The sequence below is a fragment of the Cervus canadensis genome, chromosome 8, assembly GCF_019320065.1.
Source record: "Cervus canadensis isolate Bull #8, Minnesota chromosome 8, ASM1932006v1, whole genome shotgun sequence".
Classification (NCBI taxonomy): domain Eukaryota; kingdom Metazoa; phylum Chordata; class Mammalia; order Artiodactyla; family Cervidae; genus Cervus; species Cervus canadensis.
The window spans coordinates 2,106,112-2,131,977 of record NC_057393.1 but is presented as its reverse complement, the minus strand read 5'-3'; the positions used below and the strand labels follow the sequence as shown (position 1 = coordinate 2,131,977).

Sequence of the window (25,866 nt, the reverse complement as noted above, 5' to 3'; positions counted from 1 at the left end):
GACGCAGGGTCATCTTGAAGTTTGGGAGGGAATTCCAGGCATACCGGCCACCGACGCGGGGAAGAAGAAGGGCTCAGGGTGAGGCAGGAGAGAGCAGGTGCCCCCCAGGGTGCCACCCCTCAGGGGGACTGTGGAGGACACAGGTAGAACCTGCTGGAACCCGTCTGCGATTCATCCAATCACGGGGCAGGAAGTGGAGGGTTTCCTCCTGGCCCCACCCCTTCCTGGTGCAGTGTTGCCCCTGGCGATGCTCCAACCTTAAATTTAGAGGGACTGGTCAGCATGTGAAGAGGTCCCCTGAGCCCAGGTGACCCCCAGGTGACCCCGAAATGGCAGAGGGGTTGGGTGCCCCCCGCCAGGACTCTGGGACTTGCTGACTTCTGCCCCATCTCCCAGTGCTCAGAGTGTGTTACTACTTTTTGTCCTTTTTATTTTTTTTGTATTTTGATCAGTAAATAAATTCTTGCACTGTTATTCCACAATATCTCACCTAACTTAGCTTTCACACTAGGGTTAGTTATACTCCCGTCTTAAGCTTACAGTGGGTGGTCCATGTGCCCCGCCCCCCAGGTCATCTTCTTGTTAGACCGCGGTCTACTCACTAAAAGAGGTGACCACAGTCATATCTGCAGAGTGGAATCACCAAAAGCTGTGGCCGTTAATTCAGTAAGGAAGAACCACAGCACAGAAGCCGAGGGAAAACACAAATCAAAGGGAAGGAACCATGAGATTCAAAAAATAATAAATAGTAAATATCTATACTTCTTACTATTCAGTGGTGGTGGAGCGCGCTGAGAGAACAAATTTTCAGGAACTTTCAAATACTGCTGGGAGAATACATTGTGTGAAAACAACTTTTTCCAAAACAATTTGATAATACAGGTCAGATGTTGACGGCATGCAGGAAGCAATCCCACACACACAGAAACTAACATTCATGCATCAGTACAGTCATCAGAGTATTATTTAAACTAGCAAAATTGAGCAGTAGACTAAATGAATGAAAATGAGGGCACTTTGAATGGACAATGAACAGTTATACCCTCATCAAAAATGTTTCCAAAGGTTTATAATAATATTTTAAAACTGCTTCAAAGGAGAAAATAGTATACAAATGTATAAATTACCTTATCAAATTACCTATATATATATATTTTTTAAATGAGACTTCCCAGGTGGTCCAGTGGTTAAGAATCTGCCTGCCAATGCAGGGGACACGGGTTTGATCCCTGGTCCAGGACGATGCAACATGCCAAGGATCAGCGAAGCTCCACGTTGCCACAACTACTCAGCCTGAGCTCTAGAGCCCTCAAACCACAACCACGGAGGCCCACGGCCCTCGAGAGCCTGTGCTCTGCAACGAGAGGAGCCACCACGATAAGGAGCCTCGCACCGCAACTGGAGAGGAGCCCCCGCTCCCCACAACTTGAGAGAGCCTGCAGGCAGCGGTGATCACCCAGCACAGCCCAAGTTAACGGACAAATAAAATAAAAAATTGGTTCAGCCACGTTTAACTACGGTTCAATCCTGGTGATACTATATAACTATACTGTATAATATGTATTATACTACATAATACGAGTGTTTAATTTTGCTAGTGCTTTAACATCTGTTTTTAGGATAAAAAGACTAGAAGGAAAGGTATCCATTGATGGCAACAATTGCGTCTTAGGACTTCGGGTGATTTTTATTCCTGTTCTTTGAATTTTGCATCTTTCTTATAAAGAGCATGCACTCCTTCGATGGCTCGATCTTGTTTTATTAGTGGCTTGTGCCTGGTGAGACTTTGAAGAGTTGCCATAGAAACACGAAGCAGATAAGCTTCCTAAGGAGCAAGGATATGTCTCATGGAGAAGTTCCTGCTAGTCTCCAGGATTCCAGAGCCACGACTTAGGCACTTCGCCTCCAGGGCCATCTCAACCCCAATGCATACCCGCACGTGACTGAGCCCTTCCCAAATGCGTCTGGCCCAGCGGCCACTACAGCTGCAGGCAACGACACCTACGCATCTGGGCAAAGGGGCACTAGGCACCAGCCACGGGGGGCGGTGCTCCTGCCCCCACCCGGGAGAAGGGAGAAGGCACGCACCGTGAAGGCAGGAGGGCACCAGGGGAAGAGTCTCTCCTTCATCTGGACGGCCTTTGCACCAACAACTCCTTAGCGCAGAGAGAGAGCCCTGTGGCCCGCTGGGGCGGGTGTGTGGATTGTGAATTCCTCTTTCCTACACAGGCTCAGATCCTAAGTCCAGGGGTCTCAGCAGCAGAGCTGGCCACTGTGCCAGTCTCCCCAAGGCTGCCTGCAGCTGCGAAGCTGGCCGGGGGTTCCCCTGCAGAGGGACCCGGGAGTGTCTGAATCAAGATTCAAGGTTATGGAACAGTCTTTCTTTCCTGGCCTCTGGGAAAGCCACTTCCCAAGGGCTATTTTGCAGAAGGAAGAGACCCTCGATAAATTGTCTCTAATGCATTTATCTAAATAGACAGCGTTAAATTAATCAGCTGCTGCTCAATTAATCCTGCCCTTTATAGACTGAAGTTTAAAGAGAGCTCTATTGTGGTTTATACTAGTGAAAGACTATAAAAACAAAGCCTTCCATTTACATATTACAAAACCACAAAAATGAAAGCCTTTCCCCAAGCCAAAATCCCCATGGCATTCCCCAAGCCAAAATCCCCATGGCATACCCCAAACCATGCCCTTTTTAAACTACTAGAAATCATACACCTAGCTCCCTCTTTCTATAAGCACATGAATCTCTGAGCTGAAGCATTGAACAAATGCAATAAAAAATCTTATTAATCACTCAGTCTATGAAAAAGGTGACCTTTTTGAGCCTCATTTTTAAGCAACTAGAAATCTGATGGGCTTAGCCATGAAAGCCTCTTGAGCATGAGTAACTCATAAAATCTGCCGACATACTTTATAAAATCAAGAGTCATAAACGTGGGCATTGCTTTATGACATCAGCAGTACATTCAGGTTGGTCTTCTCTATTCATGAGGGGTACGTGGGCTTCTTCTGAAATCCTTGTAAGATGAGGGTCTCAGCTCACCCCCATCTCTGTCTCCTGGGAATACCCAGAATACTGGAGCTGGTGCCTCCCGTTTCCACGTTGTTTTCACGCCGATTCTCCTATGTGAGTATATCTAAGAAGCAAGGCTGGGTGGACTCACCTCAATGAGGCAAGCATGCACTGAATATCCGCTTAGTAAAACCGCTCAGCTGAGGGCTCTGGGTTGCACCGGAGACCACGCAGACTCCGTGTCCTCGAGAGGGCCGGGTGGGGTCTCCAGCAGCCCTCACCCCCCAAGTGGCTTAATATCATGCTGTGTGGGTAAGTTGGACTTGGTTGGTTTCCAAAACAAAGAGGTGGGAACCTAGACGTGGATGAGATGAATGTTTCTCAAACGCTCACGGTGGCATCGCTTCTCAGGGAATTCTCTGTTAACTCCACCGGGACAGACTGGCTGGGTCCACTCAGACCTCAGAACTGTGACTACTCCTGCACTATCCTTGCCATCAGAAGAGGCCTGGGGGCAAGACTCAGGTGCTTCCACCGCTGTGGTCTGTAAAGAAGAATCCTCCTCTTGGCAACTTTGTGGGGAGAGGAGCCCGCTTTATCATGAGTGATGTCTTATCCTGTAAATGCCACACGAGCAGAGGAGCAGGAAACGGGAAGAACAACTGCTCCAGGAGATAAACCCCCTCATCCAGGCGCCACAGGCCCCCTCCCTGGTCAGCGCTGGGCCGGCCCAGGGCACATGCAGAAGACCGGGGCCTAGAGGTGAAGGGAATCCCGGGAGGTCGCTGAGCGCCCCTGGGAGCCAGTGCCTGGAGCCAGGCTCGAGGAGCCCAGTGGGGCCGCAGAGGCCCCTGCCTCCGGGACCCAGCACAACGACTCGGCCACAAGGAAGGCACGCAGGGCGGCCGTGGGGCACCACGTGTCTGCCAGGGAGCCAGCAGGCAGGGCTTGGAGGGCCTCCCGGGAAAGGGGCCTCGTGCCAAGAGTGCGAGGAGGGCGGGGCGAGGGAGACCGCTCAGGGCCCAGCCCGGCGGGGACGCGGGGCACCAGCCCTCAGGACCCCGAGGCGGGCCCGATGGCCACGGAGCAGGCAGCCCCTTCGGGTGGCAGTGGCGGCGTCTCAACCCAGCCAGCTCCATCCTCCCAGGGCACCTGGGGCTCGACGGCCGACCCACTTCTCCAGCGTGGGAGCAGCGGGCCGGGGCAGCCAGAGCCTGGCACTCTGGCCCGTGCTCCTGACCTCCTCTCCTAGGCCAGGGGGAGAGGTCACGTCTTGACTGTTGACATGGGGAGTCTGAGAACGGGGCAGTGAGGGCCGAGCCGGGAGTGAGGGGAAGGCGCAGGGGAGCCCTGCCCATCGGCCACGTGAGGTCTGTGGTGGGCCTGGTAGGGAGCACACACCACACACAGACACACACGCGTGTACACTCACAGCACGCACACAGACAGACACACATATACACACTCACAGAACACAGAGGGAGACACACACGTGTATACACTCCCAGAACACACAGAGAGATGCACATATACACTCATGGCACACACACACATATACACTCAAGGCACACAGACATACACGTGTAGACACAGCACACACACAGAGACACACATGCATATACACTCACAGAACACGAAGAGAGACACACATATACACACTCACAGAACACACACAGACACACACGTGTACACACAGCACACACACAGACACACAAACTCACAGCACACACACAGACACACACGTGTACACACAGTGCACACACAGAGACACACACACATATATACTCACAGAACACAAACAGAGACACACATATACACACTCACAGAACACACAGAGAGACGCACATATACACTCACAGTGCACACACACACACACACACATATAAACTCACAGCACACACACAGACAGACACATATACACACTCACAGAACACAAAGAGAGACACACATACACACACTCACAGAACACACAGAGAGATGCACATATACACTCACAGTGCACACACACACATGCACACACATATAAACTCACAGCACACACACAGACAGACACACATATACACACTCACAGAACACAGAGGGAGACACACACGTGTATACACTCACAGAACACACAGAGAGGCGCACATATACACTCACGGCACACAGACACACACGTGTACACACAGCATACACACAGACACACACGTGTACACACAGCACACACACAGAGACACACACACATACACACTCACAGAACACAAAGAGACACACATATACACTCACAGCACACAGACACACATACATATAAACTCACGACACACACACACACACTCATGGCACACAGATGCACACATGTACACACTCACAGCACACAGACACATATGTGTACACACTCACAGCACACACACATGTATACATTCATAGCACACAGATATACACTCAGAGAACACACAAGAGAGACATACACATACACTCATGGCACACAGACACACACGTGTATACACTCATGGTACACAGACACACACATGTATACACTCATGGTACACAGACACACGTGTAAACACTCACAGCACACACAAAGAGACACACAGACACACCTGTGTACACTCACAGCACACACACACACATACACCTCTACACACAGCGCACACACACACACACAGACACACTCCTCAGAAGAGCATCAGCTGCTCCCAAGGCCATCCCATCCTACAGGATTTTCTGATGAAATCACCTCTACATCTTGAAAGAAAGAAGAAAGTTGCATGGGGAGGGATTCTTTTTTGAAACAGCATTTTAGCCTAGTAAATACAACTCTTAAAATCATGTTTTTTAAAACAACCTGCCCTCTGTCCACACTGGGGACGAGTCCTGTGTGCGTGTGAGTTCACATGTCCCGAGGCGTCCTCGTGAATTCACACTGAACATATAGCATCGCCACTCTGAGCTCACAAGCCTACTTCTCCAGGTCCTCGCGACGAGGGCTGTATTTTACTTTTGAGTGTTTCCAGACAGATAAAGCGACGCGTGCATTAAAATTCATGGTGCGGAGGAGATGAGGGGCCCCTCGGAGGGTGGCTGAGATAATCTCCTTCTCACTCCTAATTCTTCAAGAGCTCACACCGGCTCAGCTCCGGGAGCCTCGGCCCCGCCCGCCCAGGCGCCAGCCCTGCTCAGGCTCCCCCGGGGGGAGTCGGGGTCTCCGCAGACTGCCCTCCCCTTGGTTCGTGGCTGCACCTGCTCTGGGAGGGGCCTCTCAGGAGGCAGCCTGTCCCGGGTGCTGACTGCAGAGGGAATTTGCTTTTGCATTCCCAAGGCCACTTACAGTGTTCACTGTAATTATCATTACACACCAGCTCCTAGCACTGCCTTCTGCGTTCAGGCTCATCTTACGAAGAAATCCAACTGGGCTGAACTACTGTATCAGGCTCATTTTATACCCAAAAGCCAAAACAGGAAATAAAGTCATTGGACTGGGATTCAATTATTAAAATGCTTGTCCCCCTTCAAGTTAAATGAGATTCAGAAGTCAACAACCGTTAAGACATCCCAGCTGTTCAAAACCCATTGGGCTGACCCAGAGGGGTGCGAGCCTCTCCCCGAGTGAGATCACCGCAGGGCGCGTCTCGTTGAGGCTTGGATGTCAGAAGCCGGCCGGGTGCCTGCAGGAGGGCCATGGACACAAACCAGCGCTGCGTCCTGGGGACTGTCCCTTCTGGGAGACCTGTACCTGCTCACCGCACAGCCGCATCTGCGGACAGGGGGCAAGAACCGCCCGCGACGCATCACACCCTCCAAAGCCTTGCTCCCTCCTAGGGCTGGTCCCTTTGCGTGTCTCTTGGCCCCTGAAAGTCCTGCATGTAGCCTGCATGCAGCTCGGTGAGGAAAGGGAAGTGGCCCTGGGGGGGTGGTGGCCGGCTCGCCCCCACCCCACTGAGGCGGACACCGTGGGCCCCTTACCCCTCTCTCCAGAAGCATGTCTCGGAAGTGGGTCGCTCGCTCCTCCAGCGGCAGAAGGATCTGGGGTGGGGGTGTCTTGGCGCCCGCGTCCTGTCTCTCCGCCTCCTGGGGCCTGGGACTCACATGGCCTTCCGTCCTTCAGGGAACAAGATACAGAGAGTCAACCAGGGCCTTGGAGACCCACCTGATTCTCACTGCAACCTTTCAAAGCCCTTCTGGCCCCTGGAAGGAGCAGAGTCTTTGAACACTTTGCAAAGCCCAGCTCAGATGAGACTCGGATCCTGGGATGCAAACAGCTTTGCTGCGTTTGGGGCAGAAAGTGGAACAGAAGCCCTAACGGGGTAGCACAGCTGGAGGGAGACCTCAGTGGGGCCTGAGGGTTGAGAGCACTCAGAACAGCCTGGGAAGGAGGCCGAGTGGCCCTGAAGCTTCCCTGCCAGAGGCTGCTGTCACCCGAGCGAACAGAGCGAATCTGTCTGTCTGCAGTGACTTGAATGAGTCACTGCATCTTGAACCTGGTTCCACTTTGGCTTTTAGACTTGACTTTGGACAAAGGCATGGAAGACAGTTATGGGGAAGTTATTCTGTCTACAGCCAGAGGGCAGAAAGCGTTGTCTGAGGGTTTAGCCCAAAAGGGAGGATTTAGTGACGGCAGTGAGACCCTGGGGGGTCTGCAAAGGACAGGGAGAGCTAGGTGACCGTGAGCCCAGGGGTGGCCGCAGCCCAGGCCCGGACACAAGGGCAGGGAGGAAGCCAGGCCCAGCGTGGGCACGGGGAGGGGCCAGGCGGGGTGGCCGAGAGGAAGGAGAGAGCCCCCTCACGAATCAGCGACCCGGCCACTCGCATCATTTGTTCAACTGCCCATCTGATGGAGGTCCTCGTGGTTCTACTCCTCGCGCTGGAAGCACCTGGAAACCTCCCTCTACCGCACCTTGCCGCTCGCTGCTGGAAGAAAGCATCTGGCCAAACAGACACTGCTACTCCCACCTTCACCCTTCCTGCTCCCTGACGTGGCCCTGCGGGGAGTGGTCTGCCCAGCACCTTGCCCCCAACCTCTCCCCATCTCCTCCCTCTCTGCCTCTTCTCACCCGTGAGGTGCCTACTGGACCCCTGCTGCCCAGAAGGCATCCTAGCTCTGACACCCAGATCCCTCTGTGGGTGCACCCACAAAATTAAAAGACGCTCCTTGCAAGATAATCTATGACAAACCTAGACAGCATATTAAAGAGCAGAGTCATCACTTTGCTGACAAAGTCAACAAAGTCAAAGCCATAGTCTGCATATTCAAAGATATGGTTTTTCTAGTAGTCATGAATGAATGTGAGAGGTGGACCATAGAAAATGCTGAATGCTGAAGAATTGATGCTTTCGAATTGTGGTGTTGGAGAAGACTCTTGAGAATCCCTTGGGCTGCAAGGAGATCCAACCAGTCCATACTAAAGGAGATCAGTCCTGAATATTCATTGGAAGGACTGATGCTGAAGCTGAAGCTCCAACACTTTGGCCACCTGATGCAAAGAGCTGACTCATTAGAAAAGACTCAGATGCTGGCAAAGATTGAAGGCAGGAGGAGAAGGGGATGACAGAGGATGAGATGGTTGGATGGCATCACCGACTCAATGGACATGGGTTTGAGCAAGCTCTGGGAGATGGTGATGGACAGGGAGGCCTGGTGTGCTGCAGTCCAGAGTTGGACGGCTTAGTGACTGAACAATGCCACCAACACTCCCCCACCCTCCAGGCCCAGGACTGCAGGCAGTGACCTCAACAGGCCGGTGCAAGCCTGGTCGGAGGCCACCTTTCCTGGCAGTCCTTAGGAGGAGTCTGCTGACTTCCCACCTCCCACATACAGGACAGCATCCTGGGCGCTCACAGGTCCGGAACAGCAGGGCACGTGCATTTCAAAGCCCGCTGCTCCCCAGGAATTGCAGGGTTAAAGGCAGTCACACCACGCATGTCTGGGTTTCCTGATGTAGGTCACGATCAGGGCTCCCCAGGCGATCTGTTACCGGGGGACCTGTGGCAGGGTCTGCAGACATTTGTGGTTGTCACCGCTCGGAAGGTGCTCCCAGCATGTAGGAACAGAGGCCAGGGCAATGCGCAGGATGTTCTGGGCATATCTCTATCCCCGCATGTGGGGAGGAGGAGACAACCATCCAGGTCATGGGTGCTGCTTGCTAAGTCGCTTCAGTTGTGCCCAACTCTCTGTGGACACCGTGGACCATAGCCCAGCAGGCTCCTCTGTCTGTGGGACTCTCCAGGCAAGAATACTGGAATGGGTGGCCATGCCCTCCGTCAGGGGATCTTCCCGACCCAGGAATCGAACTCGAGTCTCTTACATATCCTGCATTGGCAGGTGGCTTCCTTCCCACTGGTGTCACCGGGGAAGTGTCAGCTCCTGAAGCCCACCAAGCCGGCAGCTTCTCCAGCTCTGACCAGGGTGCCGTGAAGACACGCAGGTTAACAGCTTGGGACATGCCAGGGACGTGGGATATATATACCATGTGCTACATCTAACAGGGGTTGCCACGCATCAGGGTTATAATATGGATTAATCCAACCTCACACAGAATGTGCAAAGAAAAACAACTTGCTTGCTCAGCCCATTAGGGAATCTTATTTATAGACCAACGATTTCAAGAGAACTTACATTCTTTGCTTCTTATGCCATTATGTGGAATTTTGAAAAAAGAAAATTGCCAGTGGATTTGCCATTGTATCACACTCCAAAGGGTATAATTAGGATTTCTTTGTAATAAATTTTCATTAGTTAAAAATAGAAGTGTGGAAACAAGTCTTGCATTGTTGTAACTCGAAACAAGATTAATAGGAACATGTGATGATCACGGATTACAGCTTTTTCCACAAAATATTTTGTTCAGAACCACTGGACGCCTTCCAGACTGCAAAGCAATCGGTTCAATTAGAGTCAATCAAAAGCAAAGGCAAACTTGCTAAAAATATTTTTTACATCCTAAGTCTGAAAAACTTGGTACTAAAAGTAAATCCTAATACTGAAAAATAGAGTAAAGTCAACATCATACGGAGGGTGAGAGGCGTTGTCCCCAGGGGCCCCGCTGGGTACCTGAGCCCTGGAGTGGCTGTGGGGGTGGGGACCACTGCAGGGCTGGGGTCTCCTCACTGCAAGGGGAGGGGCGTGTCCCCTGCCTCCTGCACCCCCCTGGGAGACATCAGGGGAGCCAAGCCTCGCCCTGAGCTCTGCCCCCTCCCGCTCCCCTCCCTCCCCTCCCCCAGAACCGCCACGGAGCCGGAGCAGCTGAACCGCTCATGAGACGTGTGCCAGGGCTTCCTGACCCTGCCCGTGAGCCCAGGGCAGCGTGTTATTCCAGCAAATGCTCGAGAGCAGACGCAGTACAGCTAGATGCTACAGGTAGCAGATTCTTTTGCAGACGACGGACTTTCCTGTGTTTATCTGGGGCTGAGGGACTCAGGCCACTGGCCTTGGCACTTCTGTCCCTGCCTGGAGGCCAGTTCTTGGACCCACAGGCTTGCCTCTTCCGCCTCCCGAATGGTTCAGCGCTGCCATCCTGGAGTCAGCATGGTCACCTTGGCCAAGAAATTATGGCCATGGACCAGCTGCCTGTTACAGTTCAAAGGAAAGTGTTGTGTTTTTTTCCTTACTGTCTAGTCTACAAGGGGAGGTGAGGAGAGAGAGGAGAGAGAAAAGGAAGGAAAGAAAGAGGGAGGGAAGGAAGGAGGGGAGGAGAGAGGGTGGGAGAGGCTGACTCAGAATGCGGCATGGTCTTGGCAGCAGGCATGCAGTGGAGGGGTGCCTTTCTCCAGGCCTAAGGCCCCGTCCACTAACTCAAGCATAGGCACTTGCTGCTACACCAGGGCAGATGATGGGAGCACGCTGGACTGCATCTCTGGAAAAACAGTTTGAACAGGAAGATCCTGACACGCCTCCATCTGTGATGCTGATGTGAGCCTGTTTTTCAGTCCTGTTGAAATATTTAAACATCTCCATTCTGCCATCAGTTTATTAGCTCTTTCTCCCAATCTTGCAGTCCCCATAGATGTGATAAGCCGGCCTCCTGCATCTCTGTCCAATTTGTTCATAAAAATGTGCAGCAGGAAATGCCAAAATCTGATAACTCTGGCGGGTCCCACCAGCACCAGCCTCTCCCTACAGGGACAACCTCGCTTTCCTGCTGCTGATGAGCGGGGGCAGGATGGCCACCGCGCCCACCAAGAGGTCTGGAAAGCCCTGGCCGGCAGAATCTGTGTCTACTCCTTCCACAGCCGTCATCTGGGGTTTGTTGCTCCAGGACCCAAAGAGTTAAGGGTGGTGTGTCCTATGGATCCTGCTGCCCAAATCCCTGACTCGCTCCTCTGCCCCTACCCCTGCCTGGCCAGCAGGTCCGCCAGGGTGGGGTCCAGGTCCCTGGCAGCTGACATGAGTTCCCTGCCAGGGCACAGAAGTGGGACATGTGGTTATTTATCCTCAAGATCCCGAGGAACTGAGACCCACAGGCTCATGACTTCCTAAATGATTCCTGGACATAAAACAACTCCTGAATGCTTATTTCCTTGGCATACTTTTTATGATTATTCATTATTCCAGGTGGGGCGCCAGATGCCAGATGCCGCCTGAAGCAAAGGTCGGAGATAAGGAGCACAGCGTGGCACAGAGACCCTGAGGCCCCATCAGAGGATGCCTGATATTTGCTGAAAACACAGTCTGACCCTCTCCTCCCACTTTACTTGCATCACCTCATTTAATCCTTCTCACAACCCTAGGAGGCTCATTTTACAGCTGGGAGAACTCAGATGAGGCATGTGAATTCCTCAGCACGTGACAGGTCTGAAAATAGTGATGGTGACGCTGATGATGGTGATGGTGACGATGGTGACGATGGTGATGGTAAGGAGATTGATGGTAATGTGATGACGATGTGATGATGATGGTGATGATGGTGACGATGGTGATGGTGTTGATTGTGGTGATGGTGGTGATGGCGTTGATGATGATGTTGATGGTAATGTGATGATGACGTGAGGATGATGGTAGTGATGGTGATGATGGTGATGTGTCACTGGTGGTGATGATGGTGATGGTCTTGATCATGATGGTGATGGTGGTGGTGATGGTGGTGATGATGGTGATGGTGGTGATGATGGTGATGATGCTGGTGGTGGCAGTGATGGTGGTGGTGGTGGTGATGGTGGTGATGGTGGTGATGGTGGTGATGGAGTTGATGATGTTGATGGTAATGTGATGATGATGTGAGGATGATGGTGGTGATGGTGGTGATGGTGATGGTTATGATGGTCATGATGGTGATGGTGATGATGATGGTGATGGTGGTGATGATGGTGATGATGCTGGTGGTGGCAGTGATGGTGGTGATGGTGGTGATGGAGTTGATGATGTTGATGGTAATGTGATGATGACGTGAGGATGATGGTGGTGATGGTGGTGATGGTGATGGTTATGATGGTCATGATGGTGATGGTGATGATGATGGTGATGGTGGTGATGATGGTGATGATGCTGGTGGTGGCAGTGATGGTGGTGATGGTGGTGATGGTGGTGATGGAGTTGATGATGTTGATGGTGTTGCTATTTTGGGTTTTTTTTTTTTGGGTTTTTTTTGTTGGGTTTTTTTTTTTTTTTTCTTTTTTTTTATGTGATGATGACGTGAGGAATGATGGTGGTGATGGTTGGTGAATGGTGATGGGTTATGATGGTCATGATGGTGATGAGATCGGTGTATGGTGGTGATGCATGGTGATGAATGCTGGTGGTGGCAGTGATGGTGGTGATGGTGGTGATGGTGGTGATGGAGTTGATGATGTTGATGGTAATGTGATGATGACGTGAGGATGATGGTGGTGATGGTGGTGATGGTGATGGTTATGATGGTCATGATGGTGATGGTGATGATGATGGTGGTGGTGGTGATGATGGTGATGATGCTGGTGGTGGCAGTGATGGTGGTGATGGTGGTGATGGTGGTGATGGAGTTGATGATGTTGATGGTAATGTGATGATGACGTGAGGATGATGGTGGTGATGGTGATGGTTATGATGGTCATGATGGTGATGGTGATGATGATGGTGATGGTGGTGATGATGGTGATGATGCTGGTGGTGGCGGTGATGATGGTGGTGATGGTGGCAGTGATGGTGAGGATGGTGGTGACACAGTGGTGATCATGGTGATGATGCTGACACAACAGTGACTCGACAGTGACAATAATGGCGATGACAATAGTGGTGATACTTCACCTTCATTGTCTTTGGCGCTTCTGACGATCCACACCAACCCTTCCCCAGGCTGGGTTCCAGCCTTCTGTTCAGCCGGATGACATTTCATCTTTTATTTAATTTAATCGATGGGGAGAATCTGTTCTTTCCTCTGGCAAAGAGGGCTAGGAATTTATCATCAAAATGCTGCCAGGCTGTAACTCCGGTGTGAGACATGATATAAAATTCTGCAGGAATCAAAGTTTCTGTGAATCTCTGCCTTGTGGGGCCTCAGACACTCTGTCATGTGGCTTGTAACAAATGGTCTTCGGATGAGGCCAGCTTGGAAAGATCTGTGTTCTCTCATTTTTAGCCTTGCCGTTGTAGCGTGGGAGGGTGTCTTTGATGCTGTCAGAAGACCGGGCCATCAGTCAGGTGGTCTCCAGGCCCTCAGCTGGGCTGGGGCGCAGGGCACCAGCTTAGCTGGTACTGCTCATCTACGTGGAGGTCCAGACTTAAAGCCAACAGTGGCATCGAGGAGGACGCCTCCCCAGGATGGAGTCTTGGCCAAGGGCTCACCCAGGCTCTCGCCCCAGTCAGAGAGCCATGGGAGCTGGGCAGGAACTGCTGTCCCTGGCCTGATGGAGCAGCCCTGGCACCCAGTGTGCAGAGACGGGGCCCTGATGTGGGCAGAGATGGCACTCTAAGGTGGGCAAGAACGGGGCTCTAAGATGGACAGGGACAGGGCTCTAAGGTGGGCAGGGATGGGGCTCTAAGATGGGCAGGGATGAGGCTCCAAGATGGGCAGAGACGGGGCTCTAAGATGGGCAGGGATGGGGCGCTGACATGGGCAGAGATGGGGCTCTAAGATGAGCAGGGATGAGGCTCTAAGATGGGCAGGGATGGGGCGCTGACATGGGCAGAGATGGGGCTCTAAGATGAGCAGGGATGAGGCTCTAAGATGGGCAGAGACGGCGCTCTAAGACGATCAGGGACGAGGCTCTAAGACGGGCAGAGACAGCGCTCTAAGGTGGGCAGGGATAGGGCCCTGATGTGGGCAGAGATGGTGCTCTAAGATGGGCAGGGACAGGGCTCTAAGACAGGCAGGGACGGGGCTCTAAGATGGGCAGAGATGAGGCCCTGACATGGGCAGAGATGGGGCTCTAAGATGGGCAGGGACGGGGCCCTGATGTGGGTAGGGACACAGACCCCCTGGAGGAGCAGGCTGAGGCTTCCCGGCTGCAGCCTGGGCTGTTTCAGAACTCAGTACTCCTTCTCCAGCCGGGGCTCACTGCCCCCAGCTCTGTCTGACTGCTGACCGCTGACCACCTGGCCAACCCCCTTCTGCCCGGCCCTGCCCTGCTCCCCTCAGCCCTGCTCGTCCGGCCCTCGCCCCACCCCCTGACCCCCGAGGTGGTGACTCCTGCCCGGGAGAGGCTCTGGGGGTCACAGAGCTGCTGTCCACTCTCCTGAGGCCAAGCAGCCCTTCCACAGGGGTGACCACACTCACCCAGCCTTCTGTCCACGTGCTCAGAGCCCTGGGAACCAGGAGTCACGCGGGTGGGGGGGAGGGGATGAGGGAATGAGCAGACCACCCCCGGCCCCCACCTCACCGAAGCCCAGTCAGCGCAGGCCTTTGGAAGGATGGGGGGGCGGGTGCCAGCTGCAGGCGCGCTTGGTCTCGGAGCCCAGGGTTCCTTCCTGGGGAGGCCGCCTGGAAAGCGTGTCTCTGTGCGGGCAGGCGGCCCCTCTGGGGTGGGGAGGAGACCCTGTGAGCACCATGGGCAGGCGCCCCAGGGTCCAGAGACAGGTGATGGGGCTGCTGGAGAAGGCCCTGCCCCCACGTCTGCCCCCAGCCCAACTGCAGATGCTACATGGCCGTCTTCAGGGTTTGTCGGCTAAAGCTGAGAGGACCCCCTGGCGATTACAGGTCCTCAGGCAGGTCCTGGACCCTGTGTGGCATCCCGCCTCGTCTGGGGACTCACACTGGCAGCCTCAGAGCACCAGCAATGTCACCCAACAGGTGACAAGAGACAATGCCAGGCCCCACCAGCAGGCAAGTCCCACCGTGCCTTTCGCTGCATCCGTGAGGTCACCACACTCTCAGCCCTGAGAACCAGCCAGGGTGCCCTCCGGCTGAGGGTTTGCCGTGCATCTCACAGACGCAGCTTCATCACTTCTGTCACAACAACAGCGAAACCCAGACCACCCTCCTGCCCCCACTGGCTGCAGCCAGAGTCACCTTTGGGGGCCCTGGAGGACATGTGATGGCCCGATCGAATCCGTCATAAGACACAGGATGCTAAGGGGTTCCTGTCCTGAGGCTTAAGACCAAACAGACCTCATGATGTGAAATACAGCAAAGGATGCTTTTTAATCTATCCGAGTCCTCACACAAAAGTAGGCAGAGCTGTCAAAACAAGAAGCTTGCAGACTGTGTCCTCGCAAATTACGGGGTGAGGGGTCCCCAAAACTTACACTGTGAGCAGGTGATGCCAGACCATGGTGCCAAGGACCCTCAGGGCATCCACAGCTGCATAGGGAAGCGGGGAGGAGCCCGAGGCCCGTCCCAGGGCCCAGAGCCAGCAAGGCCGTCCCGGGTCACCATCCTGCTGCAACCATCCCAGCTCACTTGGAGCTACAGCACCGGTCACCGTCTTGCCCCACATCAGGTCAGTGAGAGAACCATGAGCGAAACACATCCTAGACGTGCATAGGCAGAAGGAGCCGGAAGACAGCCCCACACTCCAATGAAATGTTTACTGATTCTTTGAACAGGCGCTAAAGTTTTCAAAGAAGATGATGGATGCTATGAAATAGCAGCACATATCAGAACAGACAAATTCAGTGGGAAAAGGGATACTGGACCAAAGAAAGATAGGAAAGACATCCCAGAGACCCAAGAAATTGGAAATAAAAGGGGAAAAAACACTTTGAGAGCCAAGCAGTGTACTTGGCGTCACCAATATGGAAACTCAAAACAATGAAATAGAACGAACGTTAAAAAATAATTCAAGAAAAATACCTTTATGTAGAAAAGATGCACACCTACATTTTGAAAAGGTATACATCCTACCTGGGATAATTACCTAAGAATCACCAAGAGAGAGACATACTCTGTCTCTTAAAGGCTAAAATTAAAAACAAAAATGGATTGAAACATACCAGCTATGTGTAGATCTAGGAATTGATAATAAATCTGTCATCATTGGAGGATGGTGCTAGAGAAACAACACAGTATTTTGAAAATCAGTATTAAAGGGAGTGAGTGATGAGTGAAAGCGGCTCAGTCGTGCCTGACTCTGCAATCCCACGGACTGTAGCCCGTCAGGCTCCTCTGTCCACGGGATTCTCCAGGCAAGAATGCTGGAGCGGCTTGCCATTTTGTTCTCCAAAAATTAAAGGGAAGGAATCAAGAATTTACTTTGGGTTTTCTATTTGAAGTACACCTCAAGGGAACCAAATGGTTTATGAAGTTATGTTTTTCTTTATAAAAGTAGGCAAGGTGCTAAATGAAAATGAGATAATATAATTGAGACATTAGCATGAAAAAGTCCTTTTAGAAAGAAAGGATGAGGGCAAGTCACCTGCTCACATCACAGAAGACAGAGGATCAGACATCAGATGCCTCTTGACAGAAGGAACTCAATACTACCATGAAGGATTCTTGCCCAAATACTAATCCAAACTCGAACTGATACAGCCTCCAGATCTGCTATAGAGTCACGGAACCTACCAGGTCAGAAGAACCAGTTAAAGCTCATCTTGGAGATCTAGTGATATCCGTGAGCCAAGGTCCAGACTATGGGAGATTCCACAGTTAAGAAGAAATTCTGATGTCTTTAAAAACAAATGGGGGGAAAAAAAAAAGCTGGAGCCAAAGGGAACAAACCTACAGACAAAAATAAACTTAGGAGACAGTCATGGAGGGCTGGGTACAAACAACTTTGCCTTGACTTGAAAACTAAAGTTTTAAAATAAAAAGTAAAACAGTGAAGGAAATCTGAACAATATCTGAGAAGCTATTTGACAACAGTAAGTTGTTTGGTAATATTTGTCGTTTATTTTTTAGGTGTGAGTGACTATGATTTCCTCTAAAAAGTCCTTATAGTTTAGTCACGTGTCCTGATATATTTGCAAATAAAATTTATACGATAGCTGGGGTTTGCTTCAAAATATTCCGAGTTGAGGGGTAAGGAGAACTAAAGATGAACAACACTGACCTTGATATAGTTGTTGAAACTGGGAAGTGTGTATATGGGAGAGTTAAATATCCTGTTCCATTTGTTATGAAGAACTTTTCCATAGTAAAAAGTTAAAAAAGGGCAAATAAACTGTCTTCTTCATTGGGTGTTTGGGGCCACTTGCTCTGTGTTGGGCCTTTCCCAGCACGTGTCTGACAGCTGGATGGACTCAGGGCCGAGGACCGGCCCCTCCCATGATCTCAGGATGTTTGCTTTAGTAGGAATCGTGGCAGCCGGGCCTCTTGACTGCGCAGGTTGCCTTTCCCCTCCTCTCCCGTGTCTCTCCAGCCCCTCCCGGCACTGACAGCACGTCTCCCGTGTGCCCCAGCCTCTTCAGGTCCAGACACCGTGCCTCCTTCCCATCACTGCAGCAGCAAAGGCCATCCCCACCTCTCCCTTGCCTTGTGAGGCTGAGCACATGTTCCAGCAGGAGGCATCACAAGCTTGGACAGAACTAAACGATGAATTTATAATTTAAGGGACTTCCTTGGTGGCTCAGATGGTAAAGTGTCTGCCTACAGTGAGGGAGAACTGGGTTCGATCCCTGGGTCAGGACGATCTCATGGAGAAGGAAATGGCAATCCACTCTAGTACTCTTGCCTGGAGAATCCCATGGACAGAGGAGCCTGGTAGGCTACAGAACATGGGGTCGCAAAGAGTTGGACACGACTGTGCGACTTCACTTTCTTTTCTTTCAAACTATGAATTGCCATAAAGAGGGGAAATACATTCTTCCTCGTGGGAGACAAGAAGGAAGACTCTCCTAGATGGCTGTACAGTTTCTCCTCCAGGACCATGTGGGCATGCTCTCGACTGCTGAATGGAACCCCCGAAGAAGAAGATTCTACAACAGCCAACCCCCCTTCTCCCCCACCCACACAAGCGAAGACAGACCCTGACTTCATCTCAGAGCCACGCGTCTGCTGCCAGCAAGCAAGGGCCCTGGGAACATCCTGCCGCTCTTGTCGTGTCTGCTACAGGGGAATTCATGACAAGCGCTGAAGGCCAAGTGCTTACTGAACACCAGGGTCAAAGGGAGTGAGAGGCAGGCTGAGAGATCTGATAAAGGACCAGTGAAGAAGCCCCAAGGTCAAGGGCTCCATTAGAACTGATTCCAGAGTGGTCTCCTGGTGGTCAGATTTCAGTTTTACCCCCATGTGGGTGAAAAGCTTTATAGAGACTGGGAGGAGAACTCAACCCATTCACTCAAACTCCAAGAAACGACACCTGCTGTAGTAAGCGAGAGGGTGATGGATGGGTCTCAGGATTTATGCTGGCGTCTGGTCTCCCTCTCAGAAATCCACAAGTTTCATAATCCTTTTTGGGGAGAAAATAAATGCCAGGGAATATTGATGCTTCAATCTGAAAGGACAAACTAAAATCTCGTGACAGATGACCTATGTGCACACAATCTTCTCATAGCCAGGCATCAGTGGAATGTCCTCGGCCCAGGTAGGAGGCCCTAAAGACACAGGGCACAGACTAGTCACAAAACTGCAGGGGTCCATTGAGAAGCAGCTGGTCGGCTAAACTCATGAACTGTGTACAAAGTAGGAGCTTGAGACGAGCGTGTGCTCAGTCGTGTCTGACTCTGGACTGCAGCCCTCCAGGCTCCTCTGCCATTAGGATTCTTCAGGCAAGAATACTGGAGTGGGTATCCATGCCCTTCTCCAGGGGATCTTCCAGACCCACGGGTCAAGCCTGGGTCTCCTGCATTACAGGTAGGTCAGGGTAGGTAAGTGGATATTAATTCGTTTCCTGTGCATGTCTGAGGCCACAAAGAGATGCACAGTATCCCATCTTCTGAAGAAAACCAGACTCCACACTCGCATTGGAGTGTAGCTCATTCTCTTATTTTCTTGGATTCTTTAAAGATATAATTTTATAGCAATCTTAATTTGGAGTTACGTATTTTCTAGCACTACCTTATAGCACTGCAGAGAAGCCAAGGTTGCACGTTCTCAGTAGCTAATTTTTCTGGGATTCTGGAAACCCATGTATATGGAAGTGAAAGGGCTCAACTCATGGTTCGTACAAAGACACGGTTCAGCACGCTGGCTCCTCCTCCCTGCCCACACTCGCTGACCGTCACCCTTGCACTGGGGCGGAGAAGGGGCAGCTGTGGGGTGTAAAAAGAGTATTTCCTTTTCTCTCGTGCAGTTGACTCTCTCTAGGTGTGGACTTGATTTGGGGACAGACTCAGTGGTAGTGGCTGTGAACCCTCCAGACACTAAATCATTTTGTCTTGTCCTGTCTTTTGGGTGATGGTCTTGCTTCTTTCATCCTAGACGGAGGCTCTCTGACCCAGGATAGGATGCAGAATCACAGCTCGGTCCAGGGGACATGCTTTGGATGTGCCTTGACCATCTTGGTTTGTGAAGAGGAGCATAATGGAGGGTATATTTGGGGAAAACAGAAAAATGACCCCAAGAGCACTTCTTGCTAATTTCTCACTCCTCAGTCTCCAGGTACGGCTGTAGATGACCCCACGGGAGCGCCTGTTTGATGTTAAGGTTTTACTCTACAAGGTCAACTTTGCTTCTTACCTCCATGGCCATCAACTCTGTGTCCTCAAAGTTTACAAACTACTGTAATAAACAATGTTCTGGGATTCCCAGGTGGTCCAGAGGTTAAGAATTTGTCTGACAGTGCAGAAGGCTCGGGTTCAATCCCTGGTCCGGGAAGATCTTTCATGCAGGGGAACAGCTAAGCCTGCGCACCAGTTCCAGAACCTTGCTCTAGAGTCTGGGAGCTGCAACTTCTGAAGCCCGTGTGCCTAGAGCCTGCGCTCCACAAGACGAGCAGCCCTGCAATGAAAAGCCCGCATCGCAGCTGGAGAGGAGCCCTACTAGCTGCAAGCAGAAAAAGCCGTGTGCAGCCGTGAAGACCCAGCACAGCCAACGACACATAAATAGATAAATATTTTTTAAAAAGAAAAAAAAAAAAACAACAACAAATGTTTCAAGCCAAGAGATTTCTTTTGGTCACTTATAATAAAAGACTTCTATACCAAATGGCATAAAAACATAAATAAATTTCCAAAGCTGTGGGGCCAACGATATTTGAAAACTCAGAAGAGCAATTTCACCCTGTCCTGCTATGGAAAGCCATTAATTTAGCAGGAGTCCCTTGGCTCAGCAACTGGCAAAACCCGGCACATGGAGAAGGGGCTGGAAGACCTGCATACCACTGGCAATTTCTTTTCTAACATGTTTTGTGGATAATCTCACTCTAGTTTTTAAAACCAAACGACATACTTTTGCTGAATCCTTCAAATAATTCAACTCAATTATTCGAAATAAATTCTAAGTTCTTTAACTAGTGCATTTGAAAAGCAGGTCTGAACGATAAAAAAAACTTTCACGTGGGAAACCAGCAGAACCCCTGGGCACTGCACACAAAGGGGAGATGCAAGCAATCAATTTTCCGGTCCCAGGGAAGGCGCACAATTGTGCATCACAAACACATCCCATTAAACAGTAAATAACAAGCCGTCTGAAACAGCACTCACCGGTAGCTGAAAATATTGGGGTAATTTGAAAGCTTGTCACTGTGACATATTTCCCTTCCCAGGGAATGTTAGGAAAAGTATCATTTGGATCTGAATTACAGACACAGCTGATTTAATCCCATTTGCATAAGAATGTCCAAAATGTATATGAATGGGGCCAGGATGCATGGAGCAGGGAGCAGCCTTCAAACCCTGCCTCCTCCTTTAGAGGCCAGGATATGGCAGCTGGAGTCACACTTGGCAGGAGCATTTTGATGAGAGAAATTACGTCACATGTACAACAGGGAAGGGCAAATGGGCTGATTCCGGCAGGTTCTCTGGAGCCTGGCCTCTTACTAGTTAGGCCAGCATCTACTAAATAAAAATGCACAAAAGCAGACAGATGCTTGAGGAGTCCTTGGGCGTACTGGCAATGACCTTCCCCAGAGACAAAGAGGCCAAGATGATGCTGGTGTCAGCCCCCACGGGTGACGAGCTCTGAGCCACGGAGCAGGCCCGGTGGGGAGGGAGCTTCAGAAAAAGCCCCACAAGGGCAAAACTTCCCCCAGAGTGAGCACAGTTTGTGTAAAGCGGCCCAAAGGTGAAGGATCGGGACTCCCAGAACATTTCAGATCCTGAGTCCAACCCAGCACATCCACTGAAGGCTTTCCCTTCCGAATCTCAGAGGCAGAACAGAGCAGAGTGACCCGGGAGTGAGCCCTGAACTGCGGCGGGAGCAGGTGTCTGGGCTCTGCCCTCACACATGGAACCTGTGGGCCAAGAGGGCCTGAAGACCCACGGTGGCCAAAACTCCATGAAAACCCCTGTGATGGCTTCAGAGTCAGTGCTCACTCATGGAAGAAGTCTGATGAAAACTGAGATGAACGCTTTGACGTTACTTAAAAGCCAAGTGTGCAGAATTTGGGGGCAGTCCCATAGACAAATGAAGTGAACTGGACAATGTAGGAGGACTGCCCAGTTCTCTGGAGCTCAGTGAGTCCTCCCTCCTGCAAAAGTTTAAAAACATCCCATAATGGCTAGATTGCTATTTCTCTTGTGCCTCAGTAAGCTTGTCTTGTTTTTAAAATTATACACATTTATTCAAGATCGCAGAGATGGACGCAGCTGCCGCAGGGTCTGAGCACAACAATAAAGTGATCACAGCTTGCTTCCTGTCCCTGGAGCCCTTGACGCCAGAGAAGGTGCTTGGCGTCCATCCTCTGTGGCCTCTGTCACCCCAAAAGTGACTGTGTAAGGACAGGATTTGGGGGCCCAAGAACATAGAGGCCTGTGGGGTGAGTGGGGTCAGCCTTGCCCCAGCGCCGCAGAGAGACCGGCCAAGCTGCAGCCCCTGATCTCTGTCAGCTGGAGAAGGAGGCCCTGCCTCCCACCCAGACTGCCCCCAGGACTGGGGGAGGACACTGCTTACCCTGCCCTGGACTGTTCTCAGAAACTGCTGTGGCGTCTGCTTGGCATCGGTTAAAGTGACCATAAGCCTGCACCTGGTCAGCAAAATCATTTGTGAGGGGTGCTAGTGGGGAAGGCCAAAGACAGTGCAACAAAAGGGACAGGGGCCCTTTGTTATTTAGCCACCCAGTCGTGTCCAACTCTGCGACCCCATGGACTGTAGCCCACAAGGCTCCTCTGTCCAGGGGGATTCTCCAGGCAAGAATACTGGGGCGGGTTGCCACTTCCTTCTCCAGGGGATCTTCCCAATCCAGGGACTGAACCCATGTCTGTCTCTGCTTGACAGGCAGTTTCTCTCCACTGAGTCGCCAGGGAAGCCCCGGTTGCATAGGTTTGTGGCAGCCATCAGAGAGTCCAGCCCTGACCCCTGACCCCTGACCCCTGAACCCTGCTGCCAGCCCTCCTCCCCGACAGGGGCGTCCTCTCTGCCTCCCTCTCCCACTGTCCTTCCCCAGGAAACCACAGGGCAAGGACAGAAGAGGAGAGAAAGGGCACCGCTTCCAGGTCGAGACTGCGTTTCCCTTCACTGCTGTACACGTATGTTGTTGCAAAAGCCTAACCTCACCCAGGGCACGTTTTAAAAGAGAAGATACACAGTCAAACTCCCTGACAGCTGCTCTGGGACTCCTGCCGCTGGCCTGGGGTGTCCCCTGACGGGAGCAGGTGCCTGGACCCCTGGAACAGGACTGGGTGTGCCACTGGGCGGGACGCAGACCATTCTGCGGTCATCGGCACCACATCTGCTCAGGAAGTGGTCTTGTGGGTCCCTTTCAACCTCCCTCATCCTCCCTGCCCCGTGCCTTTCATCCACCTGCCTTTCCAGGAACTCAGACTCATAGACCTCGAATTTTACTCCTTTGCCTGGAAGTGAGTAGGGAAGGGCCACAGACTGGTCTTCCAGGATGGCCAAAGCAGGAACAGCTGCCCCTGGCTTGAAGGGAGGCTGACTTCCTCCCTTCTGTGCTGTGCCTGCAACAGGTCATAACAGGAAAACTTGGGTGGAGAACATGTTCTCCGGGAGCCACTGCAAGCCATCCGTCCTCACCCAGGCGTCAGCTGCCTCACTGATGACACGTCTGATTTGAGTTGAGAATCAACCTGAATGGCGTTACTGAATGGAGACCTGGTGGAGTTACTTTGCCCAAAGTCACGATGCCAGCCAGCCACAGAGCCGGACCTCTGACCCAGAGCTGCAGGACCCCCAGCCCACCCCTCACCCAGCCCCACGCAGGACCTTGATGGCTCCGTCCACTCCTCAGGGCCCTGGGAGCAAGGCCAGGGCTGAGCATGGCCCCAGGGAGGGTGGGGAAGGAGGCACCATCCACTGCAGATGTGGGGCCCCCAGAGTGGCTGGGACCCCCACCCTCTTGTTTGGGGTTGGACCCATTCCTGGCTCAGTCAACAGAGTCAAAATGATCCTTTCCTTTCTCAAGGAAAGACGCACAGGGAAGGATGTGGCCACCTACCGATTCCTCTTGGTTTTCACATCCGGGTCTTCCCTGCCATCTTCAGAACTCGATCCATCGCTGGGCTCGGCTGAAAGAAAGTCAGGTTCGCACGGTCAATACGGAGCTCATGGCTTTGGCAAGCCACTGGGAGGCACCACTTCCAGCAGACTCAGCTTGAAATTAGGAAAACAGATTTCCCTTAATGATGGACCTCAGTCTTTTAACTATACTAGTGGGTTTCTCTTAAAGCTGGACCTCAATCCTGTAACTATACTAGCAGGTTTCCCTTAAAGAGGGACCTCCGTCCTATAACTATAATGACTATACTAGCGGGTTTCTCTTAAAAATGGACCTCCGTCCTATAACTATATAACTATACTAGCGGGTTTCCCTTAAAGATGGACCTCCGTCCTGTAACTATATAACTATACTAGCGGGTTTCCCTTAAAGATGGACCTCCGTCCTATAACTATAATAACTATACTAGCGGGTTTCCCTTAAAGAGGGACCTCTGTCCTATAACTATACTAGCGGGTGTACTCCTTCTATATTTCAGCAGGAGAGAAATCTGTGCTGCTTTTGTGCACAGAAAAGTCATCTCTAGCTGATGGCCATGGAGAGACTGCCAGACCCTCCAGAAGGGTGGGTGAGGGGGTGTGTCCAGTTGACCCCACCCCTTGCAGGACGCGGGCCTGGACCGGCCCTTCTGTCCAAGCTGCCTCCGCGCCCCTGTGCTTGAACCACAGACCCAGGCTCCCCCTTTGACTCCTGCAGTGAAGGACCCAGGTTCTCTGCACACGGCTGCAGACCGCTGCTGCCTACTTGTCTCCTTTCTAAGAGCCAGATTGATTTTGAAGTCAGGTCCCTTCCTTACACCCTGAAGAGGCTGGCCCTGTAAATGTTTGATGAGCTTTCGGAATGAAAAAGTAAAAAGGTGCTTGGGTGTTTCATATTTGTCTCCAAAAGGAAAGAGGAAAAATTAGTATAAAGATGGTTCCAGAGCGTTATTATTTCGGTCCTGACAGGCTGAACGATGCCCAGACGCTCCTGGCATCACAACTGTCTGCTCGCCTGCTTTTCATTCTGTGTCTGTCGTCCCTGGAAGCCACTTTCTCGGAAGCACGTCCCCAGCGGGCCCAGGGGCAGGGCTGGGCCACCGCCGCCCGCACCGTGAGGCTCGAACCCACATCCTTCCTGGGGAGGCTCTGTAACGAGCTCATAATGAACGTGACGTTTATGGGGAAAGTATGAATATCCTTGGCGGAGAAGCCCTCCACTGCTTTTCTTTTCATAAAACCCGACAGGTGTCCATGCGCACTGTCTGCAACCCCAACAATGCCTCCAGCTCCGGCCCCGTCCATTCTCCGGCTGGCTCTCAGGGCATGGTGCAGGGCTGAGGCAAGATGAGAAGAGATGTGAGTCACGCCCTAGAGGTGCCCAGCGAGCCCGGTCCACCCAGCCTCTGGGTTCTGGCGGCCTCTTCCCACCAACAGCCTGTCCATGCCAGACCCTGCGCTGCCCAGCGCAGCACAGTCAGGGGACCCAGGAGACTCCCTCGGCGGGATCCCGAGCCCAGAGCAGGGCCCCCCAGGCCCTGGCACCAGGGACACGTGGGCTGGAGGACAGGGCGTCCTGCGCACCTTAGGGGCTGAGTGGCATCCCTGGTCTCTATCCCCGGATGCCTGGTACCCCTGCCAGTACTGACAACCACAAGTCTCCAGAAATCACCCAAAGTCCTCCAGGGGACAGAGCGCCCCATTCCCCAGCCCTGTTGAGAACCAGCAGTCTAGAGAAAGACCCTCGTGAGAGCAAAGCTAACAGGAGGGGAGGGGCTCGCTCCGTCTCACCCACACTCTCTCCCCACACACACCTCTGTGTCCCCCCCCATCACATAATTCAATGAGAGAGACAACACACTCTTCATAAGAATACACAACAAAACAAATGGCCAATCAACCAGTCGAAATGTTCAATTTCTCTCATAATTACAGAAATGCCAATGGACACAATGAATGGTTTTAAAAGCTTAAGGTTGGATGATCCAC

At 51.9% G+C, this 25,866-nt stretch overlaps 1 protein-coding gene across 1 annotated transcript in view; it reads right to left on the bottom strand.

Annotated features, from left to right (window-relative positions):
• The window catches only part of TCERG1L (transcription elongation regulator 1 like), a 194,427-nt gene that overhangs the window by 16,030 nt on the left and 152,531 nt on the right, over window positions 1-25,866 (bottom strand). The window contains exons 8-9 of the mRNA XM_043476085.1: window positions 23,840-23,909; window positions 6,962-7,097 (exon numbers count right to left, since the gene is read on the bottom strand). Coding sequence (XP_043332020.1) covers window positions 6,962-7,097; window positions 23,840-23,909 — 206 coding nt within the window. The remainder of the gene's footprint in view (window positions 1-6,961; window positions 7,098-23,839; window positions 23,910-25,866) is intronic.